The sequence below is a fragment of the Drosophila rhopaloa genome, unplaced genomic scaffold (genome assembly GCF_018152115.1).
Source record: "Drosophila rhopaloa isolate 14029-0021.01 unplaced genomic scaffold, ASM1815211v1 contig_164, whole genome shotgun sequence".
NCBI classification, from domain to species: domain Eukaryota; kingdom Metazoa; phylum Arthropoda; class Insecta; order Diptera; family Drosophilidae; genus Drosophila; species Drosophila rhopaloa.
The window spans coordinates 1,146,057-1,158,335 of NW_025335044.1; the positions used below are offsets into that span (position 1 = coordinate 1,146,057).

The window sequence follows — 12,279 nt, forward strand, 5'->3', positions numbered from 1 at the left end:
CACTTACCAGCGCGCTTCTATTATATTTTCCATTGTAAAGCTTAGTACTTAGATTGACGAAGTTTGAGAAAAATCGATTGCGAAAACTTAGTGCAGCTGTAAACTTAACATTACCAAAAATTATTAGTAAGTTATAAAAAAGAACTGTTTAATTTATATGGAATAGTTAATGCGGTGCAAAATCGGTAATTTTTTAAGAATTTTTATTGGCGATTCGGATAGTCTCAGCTCAATTTTAAAAATTGAGTGAGATACATACAGGCAATCTCCGGCGGTGCCTCGAAAAAACCCGTTTTGCGGTGTACACGATAACTGGTCACAGAATCATATGAAATGAAAAAATCAAATTGCATTAGTTAAAGGACAAGATTCCTCAGGTTGAGTTTTTTTTTTTGATTTTGTAATGCACCCAAAAACGTCGAGAAATACTGTGCAAAATCTCAAAACGATCCGTCCGATAGATTTTTCAGGATCGTGTACACCGATTTTCAAATGGCAACTTTTCAGGAGATTGTTTTATAGTTTGGGACACCCAAAAATTGAATATAAAACGCGCTTACTTACCTACGTTCAACTGCCCATAAGTACGGAAGTTTTACTCGGATCGATCTAAAATTTTAAAACAATATTCTCGAGATGTTTTGCATTCAGAAAAAAAATGCTGGCGAACACTTCTCGAAAGGCTTTTTTTCACCCCGGTACCAGAAAATTACTTCGCGTTGCCAACCACCTGAAATTAAGTCTGGATGAACGTTCCTCAGGCCCCAACGAAAAAAATATTTTTTGATGTGTCTGTTGTCAGAGCAAAGTTTTTCTTAGGTCAAAAATAGACGGAAAAACACTACAAAAAAATATAAAAATAGCCTGCTGAACTTAGTGCAGCTTTGACCTTTAAATTTACAATTAATTATCAGTAAATTAAAAAAAAACTGTTAAATTTAAATTGCCAAGGTAGTTAAGAATTTTAAAAGCTCTTTCTCAAAAATAAGATTTTTGAATTTGAACTGCTTGTCAACAAACCAACCCGATGGAAAGTAAGACCGTAGAACACTTAATTCCGATGAACTTTTAAAAATGCTGTCACATTGGAAAGATTCATGTTTTTCCGAACTTGTTTTTTGATCCTGAGTATTAGGTTTTATGTGAAGTTACTAGCACTTTTGGAATCTTATTGCAATTTGCTGAATGTTTTTAGATCGAGACCTCGGTCCAGACTGATATAGCTATTGACATATTTATTATGAAATTTTCATAACGCCCGTCTGAGAAAACTCTCCTCCTTTACCGATCCGCTAACAGCACTGGCTATGGCTATAATTCTATTAAGTTTTCCGTTATTATCAATTTCTTTGCCATCTCTTTCGATTTATTTCAAAAATAATAATGCAAATGAATCAACAATGTATCCTAAAAAACAGTGAAAAAGTCGACCAAAACTAAAATCAAAAATAATAATGCAAATAAATAATTTTCGTTTTCTAAATGAACAACATTTCAAGAATATTGTGTTACAATTTGAGATAGATCCGGGTAAAACTTCCGAAGTTATGGGCAATTGAACGTAGGTCATTTCAAAGGACGAATAGTTTTGAATTTTGCACAGTGCTTCTTTTCTAAATTTCTAAAAAAATTAAAAAATAAAAACTCTAAGCCGTTACCTGGGGAAATTTTTCCTTTAAATAATGCAATTTGATTTTTTCAATTCAGATGATTTTGTGACCAGTTACGATGTGCATCGCAAGGAGGTGGGGCCGGAAATTGCCTATATCACTCTTTTTAATATTTTTGGATGCAAATTTTCACACATATTGTATAAATGGTGTTATTATCACATGGGAAAACAAAAATTGTACTGAGACTATCCGTATCGCAAATAAAAATTCATAAAAATTAACGATATTGCAGCGAAGTAACTATACCCCCTTAAGACTCATTCCTATCAGCAATTAAATCAGTTTTAACTTTAAAAACGATGCTTGTTGAAAAGCCATTTTTTTGTTATTTCAGCTAACTTTGATGCTTTTCTATTGCATTCTATAAAGGCTTAGTCCCCCTTGGTAAGGTAGAAAACCATATGTTGATAATGATGACTTTCTATTTGACACTCAAAAGCAAAAACAAAAAAATCAAATCATAATCCAATCATAATCCAACATATACAAATTACAATATTTTGTTATAAGAACTGGTTTTGTTCATATCCTTTATTCGAAAGCAGTTTTAATCACGTAAGTTGTGTTTAGTCCTTTTATAGTTAATATCATTAATGATTAAATCCACAATTTTACTTAATCTTGCAATTGCATCGTTAAAAATCAAATTCTTATAAAAAAGAAGCATTTTTTTTCATTTCTATGTTGCCTTTCCTACTTGCTGGTTTTCTTAATTATACGAACATTTTTATGCTCAGCGACTGATAATTTGCGGATATTATTTTACTGATACAGAAAAGCCTCGAGAAAGAATCATCCTGTAACCCGTCAGATTATATTTGATTGTAATCTTTAGGGAATATCAAAAAGATTTCATTTAGCTATAAAATTGTATACATAAATATAAATACTGGTCACGTACGAATATATCGTACTCATGCAGCTTTGTCAGATGGTTTTGATCATAATAATGATATCATAACTTATTCATGATATACCAAACATTCCACGCTAATAACTAAATGAGTTGCATTAGCTGTTAGCCAAATAAGGCTTTAAGTACATTGGTTCGTTGTCTCCACCCTTCTAATAGCCTAGTTAAATAAATAAAATTACTGCCTACGGAGCTGCTCTCTAAAAGACGCGCCGCCGCCCATCATGTAAAAATTTGGGACAGAAACACAAAGAGAAGGTTAGTGAGTGAAAATAAAATTTTTTGACAACATATTACACAGAGACTCAAGCTTCAAAAGCTTTTCTTTCGCAGGAGGGGATAATCAGGGTTGAGGCTTGGTCACCCTCTGTACTCATCGTTCTCATTAACTTAGACTAAAATATCCCCGGTCTTACGGCTCTAATTGAAAAAATAATCATGGCAAGCGCTTAAGCGTAGCTTAGTCTACCCTCTACATAGTGGTTACTGCGACTACTGCTGCTGCTCTTGCAGTTGCTGTAGCAGTTGTTGCTTCGTCTCCGCCTTCACGGTCTTGTAGCGGTCCTTCTCCTCCGTGTTCTCTGGTGGCTCACACTCAAATGATGCCAATGAAAGAGTGTTCTCATTAAGCACTGCGCTGTGTTGAAGATAGGCAATGACGTTGGGCAGTTTCTCAAAAGGACAGTTCACTTTCTTCCATTCATTAAACTCCATCACTTGTTTGGCCAGTTGGGAGCACTTCTCAAAATTGATATGATTGTTTGGCAGCCTGCTTAAAAATTTGGGCAATTAGTGGTCTTACGCCTATGACGTCCACAACTACTTACCGATTGGAACAGCCCTCGTTCAAAAAGTACAAATCCTTAACAAATAAACTAAAGAATGGAATGATTATGCGTTCGCGTTCCTCAGTAGCGCCCTCTGAGCGCCACATCGCAGCTTTAAGCGTAGAGCGATAGCTGTTAAAGTTCGATGTTGGATCCATTTGATGTTCCAGCACGGAAAACTTGGCCGATTGCACTTTGGCCCACTGAGTATTAAATTCAAAATTAGTAACAGCCGAAATAAGGTTAATACGCAACCCAACTTACCGTCTTTTTGAGTCTGCCTATGGGTGCCAGGTTTAGACCAGCTATAATGGCCATCAGACTATTAAAGTTGCCAATATTGAAGCACTCGCGGGCTGTCTCAATCCAATACTCTATAATGCGCACACGCTGCTTTTTCTTAGGGTACTGAAAGGGGCAAAATAAAAAGATTTATTTAATTTGTTTGCCTACTTATCCCTATAAATATTATTTACTGTTTACCTTGACAATCTCGCTGGCCGTCAAGTAACTGAGTCGATTGAACCATTGCACATACGACTCCAAGTTGCGTGTCTTTTTCATGTCGTTCAACGAACCACCTCCACTACCCTTGCCTTTGCTGCTCTCCTTGCCCCCATCCTTGGCCTGCTGCTGGTAATCCTTTGTGAAGGCTTGGACAAACTCCTCTGGCCCAATGTGAGACAGGCGCTCAAGCTCGATGGCAGTCAACTGGTGGGCCAAGTCCGCACAGCTCGGACACATGTCCATAATGCCGAACACTTCGTCCGGCTGTGGAGTTGTGGAGATCGAGTTGGATGTGGAGGCAGAGGAGGTGTGGCCGCTGGAGGAAGAATTGGAGGCCCCGCTGGCCGATCCGCCGCCACTGGCCCCGTTGGTATGTGAAGAGGTGCCCAGAAAGGTCTGGAAGGCATTGTGCAAGTGATGGTGGTGTCCGTGGTGGTGGTGCTGCTGCTGCTGATTGCTGGCCTCCTCAGAGGTTAGTGTCTGCAGAAACTCCTCGTACTGCTCTAGTGACGTCAGTCGGGATACGAGAAGCTGCAGGATGCGCGACACCTGTTTGCCAAGCGAATTGTCAATGTAGACGCACTTCCTTGCCAGAATGCGCACCTGCTGCATCAGTCGCTCATCTCTGAAGTCGTACGGGAAGATCTCGATCCATTCCGACAGTAGTCTGATGCAGTATTGGGCAGAGCGCTGAGTGCTCGTCCGCTGCTGCGGACGCGGCTCTAGCTCTGAACTGGATGCTGATACCGCAGTCGCGGATCCTTTCCTCTGCGTGAGCGGCGAGGCAGAATTGATGCTAAGCAGCATGGGTCGGCCAGGCACCTGTCCGGCATCATCCACCGCATCTCCACCGGCGCCCACATCTTGCTGTTCCCAAGTCTGCGAGATCTGCGCCAAGAGCTCGTGGGGGCGCACAAAAAGCCTGGCGCTGAGGAGGAAAGCGAAAACAAAGCCATCATCCGGATAGTATTCGTGGGTGGGGACCATGTGGACAATGAGTGATTGCAGAGGACCCGAGTGAAGCCGCCCCTCGCAGTAGACCAGGTGGCCCTCCTTAGCCTCTTTGCCCAAGACTCGGCTTTGGGCCGCAGCATAGCTGAGCGGCTTCTCAGGCGGTTTTTCCGGCAGCACGATCCGACGTAGGGCGGATAGTGACTCGTGGGCGTGACAAGCGCTATTGCTTCTCTGCGTCTTCAGGTCTGGCAGTGTTTTATGTGTAATTGACGTGGTCGTGGCACCTGATGCACCAGCCCCAGGTCCCGCTGCTATAGACCGCTCCTGCCCCTTAAGATTGAGGTTGATATTTGCGCTGCCGGTGCTACCGCTGCGGCCATTGGTGGCACTGCTGAGACCGCCGTTGCTCGACGACATCTTGACGCAGTCCAATCCTAGGCTAGCGCATCTAAGCCGGCAATCAAGGAATGCCCGAAATGCATCGGAAAGTCAAGCGGAGAGCTGCTGCAATGGGAGGACAACAGAAGTGAAACATTAGTCTAGTCGGAAGAAAGTGTGGAGTTTTTTCCTACTTAAATAGACATTTATTTTAAAAGTTGATCAAAATTATTAGCAATGAACCATAAAATAAAAAATATTTTTAAATATAATAATCAAGAACAGAAATTATTTCTTCGTCTGGGTATCTTCGCTTCTTCTTTGCCTCCACGTAAGCCGTTTTGTCAAAACCAACTAAGTTGTGGGAGATTATAGAGTAAATGTATCCTGAAATTTAACCCTGATAGAAAAAGACACAAGCCGACGCAGTTATAACAATTTTTCGGCGTATTTGTTCACTATCTACCGACACACAATAAATTTGTCAATCATTATTTTATAAGTAATTTAAAAACAAGAAAGGAAAGCTAACTTCGGGCGAAGCCGAAGTTGAAAGAAGTCGAAAGAAAAGAAGGGTGTGAGCAAAGTTTCAAATCGCTATCTTTAAAACTGACAGACTAGTTTGCGTAGAAACAGACATACGGAGAACCAGACAGACGGACATGGCTATATCAACTCAGGAGGTGATCCTGATCAAGAATATATATACTTTATAGGGTCGGAGATGTCTCCTTCACTGCGTTGCACACTTTTTACCAAAATTATAATACCCTCTGCAAGGGTATAAAAATACCTTTATCTCGGAGAATTTGTTGTTATTTTTCTATTTATTTTCCGATGGTTTTTATACCCTATAAAGTATATATATTCTTGATCAGGATCACCAGGAGAGTCGATCTAGCCATGTCCGTCTGTCCGTCAAAGTTAGCTTTCCTTTCTTGTTATAAAACTAAAATTGTATTTCTCTAATCGTTCAAAATTAGAAGTTTAGAGAGTTTTATAGAACAAGGTTGAAGGGTCCATTCTGGTTAGTTTGTTCAAAAAATCCAAACATTTTTTTTTGCTTTTTCGATAGATACAAGTGTCTAGAATATCATACTAAAGGGCAAATCGAAATATGTACGTAATAGTTTAAAAGTTAAGAGCTCCGAGCCGACAGACTCAAAGGAGGTACGGAGCGTACTTAAAACTTTAAACGCGTTTTCCGGAAAACTACATTTTTCGAGCTGGCGACTGTCATATCTCAGTCAATTTTTAACGAATCTTATTGGTTTTTTTTTAAATACGCGTTATTAAATTGTCTATGGAATGAAGTAAAATTACAAGATAGCTTACAGATCAGATTTTTTATCGACAAAAAAGTGAAAAAAATTTCGGTAACTAAACGACACTACATTTTTAAAACGACGCCATTTTTTTATTTTTTATTAAATTTTGATAAAAGTAGTCTATTCCACACTCCTACTAAACAAGAACATTTTTAAATTTTTTGTTTAAGACGATTTTTTTGACCTGTAGAAGAGTCGCCAGCGGGGTTCCAGTTTCGCCCATTGGCATACGTCGCCCTATCCGGAAATACTTCGAAATTGTTGAAATTTTTACAAAATTATCTATAATATAAAAAAAAAAGTTTGAAGTACCTATGTTTTTTTCTTTGTTCAAAAGAAAAATTCAGGAAAATTGCCTATTTTTTGACACAAAAACATCAGGAGAGTCTACCCATGTCCGTCTGTCCGACCGTCTGTCCATTTCTACGCAAACTAGTCCCTCAGTTGTAAAGCTATCTGCTAGCTGGTATATAAGTCGGAACGAACCGGATCGGGCGCTTTATATCATATAGCTCCCATAGCAACAATCGGAAAACAAAATTCAAAAAATTATAACTTTGTTGTTTTTATACTAGGGTTGTCGAAAATTTTAAAAATATCGTATCGATGATATTTTTTTTATCAAAAAAAAAAAATGATAATATTTAAAATATCACATAAAAATGTCGATATATTTGATATTTATTTTGATTTGTGTTAAATGATAAATTGACCGCCCCCAATAAAAAGACAATAAGTTTCTTTTTAAAAACAATAGTATTTTATTATATATATTTTATGACCAGTATGCAGGGTTTAGGGATTTTAATAACACCCTTTGCGTTATGTGCTTCTTGAGTCGCACACAACACATTTGATGGCGGACGCCGTTTTTTATATCCGTATAATTTGATTTTACACTCAATTTTTTATTTCGCGCCTGAATTCTTTCAGTCGATGTCGCTTTGGAATTAAGAGTGACCAAAGACAAAAATATCAAAAAATATCAAAAAAAAATATCGGAATTCCAATATTTGGGCAAATAAAAAATCACGATATAAATATATATTTTTTATGAAACAAGAAAGGAAAGCTAACTTCGGGCGGAGCCGAAGTTGATATACCCTTGCAGAATATTCTATAAATTATATTCTCCAAAATTATTCATATGATGCATTCTTAATACTCATAAAAAGTCCCAACTTCCTAACTTTAAAAACACCAAAGTTATGTCATTTCCAATCCTTCAGTTATATGGCAGCTATAAGATATAGTCGGAACGGCCGGGATCTGCCGACTATATCCTATAGCCGCCATATAACTGATTGATCGGGAATGCCATAACTTTGGTGATTGTAAAGTGAGGAAGTTGAGGTTTTCTGTGGGTTTTATTTTTGGCCAATCAATCCGACCTAACCAATTTCAAAAGGATCGGCCGACTATATCCTATAATCGCCATATAACTGATTGATCGGAAATGCCATAACTTTGGTGTTTGTAAAGTTAGGAAGTTGGGACGTTCTATGGGTTTTATTTTTGGCCAATCAATCCGACCTATCAAATTTCATAAGGATCGACCGACCATATCCTATAGCTGCTATATAATTGAACGATTGGAAATGACATAACTTTGGTGCCCGTTTCTTTCACTCCCTTGCATTATAAAAGAGGCTGATAAGGGTAGATATGTCAAATTCAAATTATTCATATGAATAATTTTGAAGAATATAATTTACAGAATATTCTGCAAGGGTATATTAACTTTGGCTCCGCCCAAAGTTAGCTTTCCTTTCTTGTTTAATCTGAAAGTGGGCTAAAAACTAATTGGTGAGCAAAAGTGGGAAGCTATAAGGCTTTAAAATTTCAAAAGGATTTTGGAACCGACCTTTTTGAGCTCCAGATTTAGATTTGTTAACAGAACTAGATTTCCCTTGTGAGTTTAGAATTTTTATTAAAAAAAGAACTTCCCTTTTGTTTGTTTTTAAATAACACAGATTACGACTGCATTGGCTGCATTTGACAAAGGTCTTTGCTTTGCCTGACTTTTCTGCCTAAGAATGGCTGATTGAATGAAACCAACATAGCGGTCGTAAATAAAAGTTTAACATTGTTTTGGGTATAAACTTTTACAATTAGTTTTGCATTATGCAAGATGTAAGGATTGGTAGGTCGAAAAAAAATCCGTAACTCTTTTTTCTTAATTTGGATCTATATTATTTATCTAAACTAACCCCAACAAAATATTTTTTTCTGCGTACAACTCTTGATTTCTCTTCCTATTAGCAAAAGTTATTTAGTTTAGAATCGACCTAATTCGGAGGTCCACCAGCAAAATAATTTGTAATAAATAAAGTTATTAATTTGAAATTTGATATAATTATACTATTATTATATTATCATATGGTTTCCAAGTTAAAGTTATTGTAAAGTATTTTAAAACAATTAATTTCTTGGCCAAGTAGGTGGAAAGTTACCGTGAGGTTTTTTTTTAGATATTTAACAATAGTATAGTTCAAACTTTTGTTCTTATTGCATTTGATCGGTTTTTAGAATGTATCGGAACCACTGTGCAATAAGAGTGAACATTGAGGCTACCTGATATCGAGCCTCTGAGAAATATCGAGCGACTAAGATGTTAATTTGTTATGAAAATAATTCCTTATCACAGGCTAACGAACAGCACACAGCCTCAAAGCTAAAAGGAAACTAGAGAAATGCAAACAGTAATTAACAGCAAAACAAAAATGACCGAATATGGGTCAACAAATGGCTTGGGTGGGGGATGAAATGGAAAGGGGAAAAGAGGCAAAACGGGTGGTCTGAACACGTTAATTAAATTACCAAGACGTACAGAAAGAAGGAGTCCAAACGCCCACAACCAAAAGGGGAAGGGAAACATTTTCACTTTTCTTGCCATATTGCACGCTTCATCCACCAGTAAGTAGAAACTGGGAGGACTTGGGGATAAATTATTAACTGCAGACCAAACAAAATCAATTTTCAAATAATCTTTAACAACAACTGAACTCAGCTAAAGGCAAATTAAAGTCTATATTTATAACATTTCACAGTATATGTACCAGCAAAACAGCACCAACAACAACATCAACAACAAACAAGTGGAATGCACTGCCCATAAAAGCTTAAAACAACAACAACTGCAAAAACAATAACAACAACGACTCCCCATAATTTGTATACAAACCGAAAGAAGAAGAAAAAGCAGAGGCAGCAATGACAGACAAGAAACGCTAAGGCCAGCACAGTGGACCAAACTCAGTGTAAAAACTATTAATTTCTCATTTATAAAACCAAATTGCTCTTTATTAAATCTGAGCTATACTCAAACCTAATTAACTTTATTAAAATTTATATATCGTTCCTATTAAAGCTGTTGGATGTTAAAAACCGATATGCCACATTTTTAAACTTTATTTAATAATAAAAAACGATTGTGATCGTTTAAACTGTGTAGTAGTAGAAAAAAGGGAATATTTCCTAGACTATCTGGTAATGGACTCCTCAAAACACCAAAATGTGGATTGTATTCCTTTGTCTTAAGATATAGACTTATAAACTTGGTTTTTTAGGTCAGTTCTTTATTACCAAAAAATGTACCTTATTCTTACATTTATGTAATTTGTGCACTACATTTAAGGCCAAAAAAGTACTACTTATAAAAGTTATTTTGAGATTTTTTTTATTTTTCAAAATTTAACAGTTATCGGAAACTGTTATACAAATAGGCGAAATAATTATTAAAAAACTTTTAATGCATACGTATAAAATATAAATAGGAATCATTTTTAATAATACATTTAATTAATCTGCCTTGAAGTATTAATAAGATAGATAATGAAAAACAAGAGAATAAATAAATAAAAGAGTATTATTTGTTGAAATATTTGGATACGGGAAACTCGGCTGAAGCGTTCTTTGATTTGTTAGTGGCATTGAGCCTTCGGCTCCACTGTGCAAGGTGAATGAAAGGCAAAGGCCGACGCATGTGGAAATGCAGGAGAAAAGCCAAGAGGACAGCAAAGAAGTCAACCGGGGAAGAGAGGACGAGAGAGTCAATAAATGGGGCCGTGACCCAAGCAAAGCTGTTTTTCCCACTGGAATCGTAGCAAAGGGTAGCAGGACGAGTAACCAATTGGAACTATCTTACCTGTCGCAGCTCCAGAGCATGCTGCAAGTATCCTGGTTCGATGGTCCTTTGATCGACTCCGCGTTCCCAGAAACTAGGACAGGGCGAAGAACACGCCCAGAAGAAAGCTGATGTCCTGGCTGCACTGCAGGAAAATCAGGACAGCCGAAAGTGGAACACTCGCTGCTGTCGGAGCGGGAAGGGGTGGGTCTGTGTGTGTTTGCACGGCAATTCACAATTCGCGGCTCACCACCTTTGCAGGCTCACATGGACGCACCTTCACCCCCGCAGCAGAGCAGGGGCATATGGACTCCAAAATTACGAGTTCGGCAGGCAAATACTGTTTTTCAAGACACTCGGCGCAATTAATTTGCCACACAAAATGCACTGCGACGCTTTTTCCTCGGCCATATACGCGCCCGAACTGGTGTGTGTGTATATACTACGTATATATACACTGTATGTACAAGACCGACCGGTTTGTTTGCTACGCAGAATTTTCCTTCACAGCAGTAAGACAACACCGCAATCAGGGAAACGCGGAGTCGGCATCGATGAAAAACGCTCAATCCCGGATTTATGGCCACAAAAGGTAAAGCGACGGCCAGTTGCGTGATTTCGTCTTGCCTTTCGCTTTTATTTTTATTGCATTAAAAATGCGCAGCGAACCCCGAACGACGCGTTTTGTTTACTATGGCAGGACTGTGCGCATTTACCAACACTGCGCGCGGAGCGATTCACAGAACTGCGTTTACGAGTGCGAAATAATAAGGGTATACCTAAGTGATTTCGATATGCTTTAAATAAGTTTACAGTTCTGGTAGGGTTGATATGTTAAAAAATTAAAATAACCGATACAAGAAATCACAGAAATATTAAATTTAATAGTTCGCTTTCCTTTTTGAAAGAAATAATTTTTATGATTTCACGACTTTTGTAAGAATTTTTGTTCTGATAATTTTAGATAACTTAGATTATTTTATTATAACATAATTTCTTGACTATTTTCTTCCGGCGAAAGAGAAAGGACTTTTTAACAATACTTGGTGAATTGATCTAGATAAGAAATACATTACAGATAGGCATATGACACATTAAAAGCTACGAGCAATGTTCAAATATTAAGTTTTTTCTTTTTCATTAGGAGCAAGAATTGATTGCCTAACGCGAAATTTGTGCCCACATTGGCCAACACCATAAAAGACTATTCACACAGGCGTCGTTTCTACAGCCTAGTATCCAGATCGACGAAAACCGTACGCCAGTCATGAGAGAGAGCGAGAGGCAAACAGCTGGCGTTCACTTTTCGTCGGCCCTTTTTTTCACGTCGGTCCCCTGATCGACGAAAAAATACCAGAAAATTTCATAGCGTTGCCAGGGAAAAACTCAAAAAACTCACAAAAGTCGATTGCAGGTGTTTACATGTGAGGACAAAATAACATTAATAGTATCTGGGGTGCCTCTTGTCAGAGCAAAATGTTTTTTAAGTCCAGAATGTAATTAATTTAATTTCTTTGTACAGCGGCAGACTTGTCTTGCCAAGGTATTTGATAATATCTTTTAAAGGCTCTTT

General features: G+C 37.8%; 1 protein-coding gene across 3 annotated transcripts; it reads right to left on the minus strand.

Annotated features, from left to right (window-relative positions):
* Window positions 1-473: 473 nt before the first annotated feature.
* On the minus strand, window positions 474-11,417 carry LOC108042478 (ras-GEF domain-containing family member 1B). Of its 3 annotated transcripts, none has more exons than XM_044458334.1 (5): window positions 10,728-11,417; window positions 3,897-5,375; window positions 3,678-3,821; window positions 3,414-3,616; window positions 474-3,358 (listed from the first exon to the last, which is right to left on the minus strand). In XM_044458334.1, exons 2-5 carry the CDS (start codon window positions 5,289-5,291, stop codon window positions 3,079-3,081), a joined length of 2,022 nt encoding a protein of 673 aa, XP_044314269.1. In that variant the 5' UTR covers window positions 5,292-5,375; window positions 10,728-11,417; the 3' UTR covers window positions 474-3,078. The 3 variants fall into 3 exon arrangements, with proteins under 3 accessions (XP_044314269.1, XP_044314268.1, XP_044314270.1); XM_044458333.1 differs by having other exon boundaries at window positions 475-3,358; window positions 3,897-5,378; XM_044458335.1 differs by having other exon boundaries at window positions 476-3,355; window positions 3,897-5,378.
* Between the last annotated feature and the right edge of the window lie 862 nt (window positions 11,418-12,279).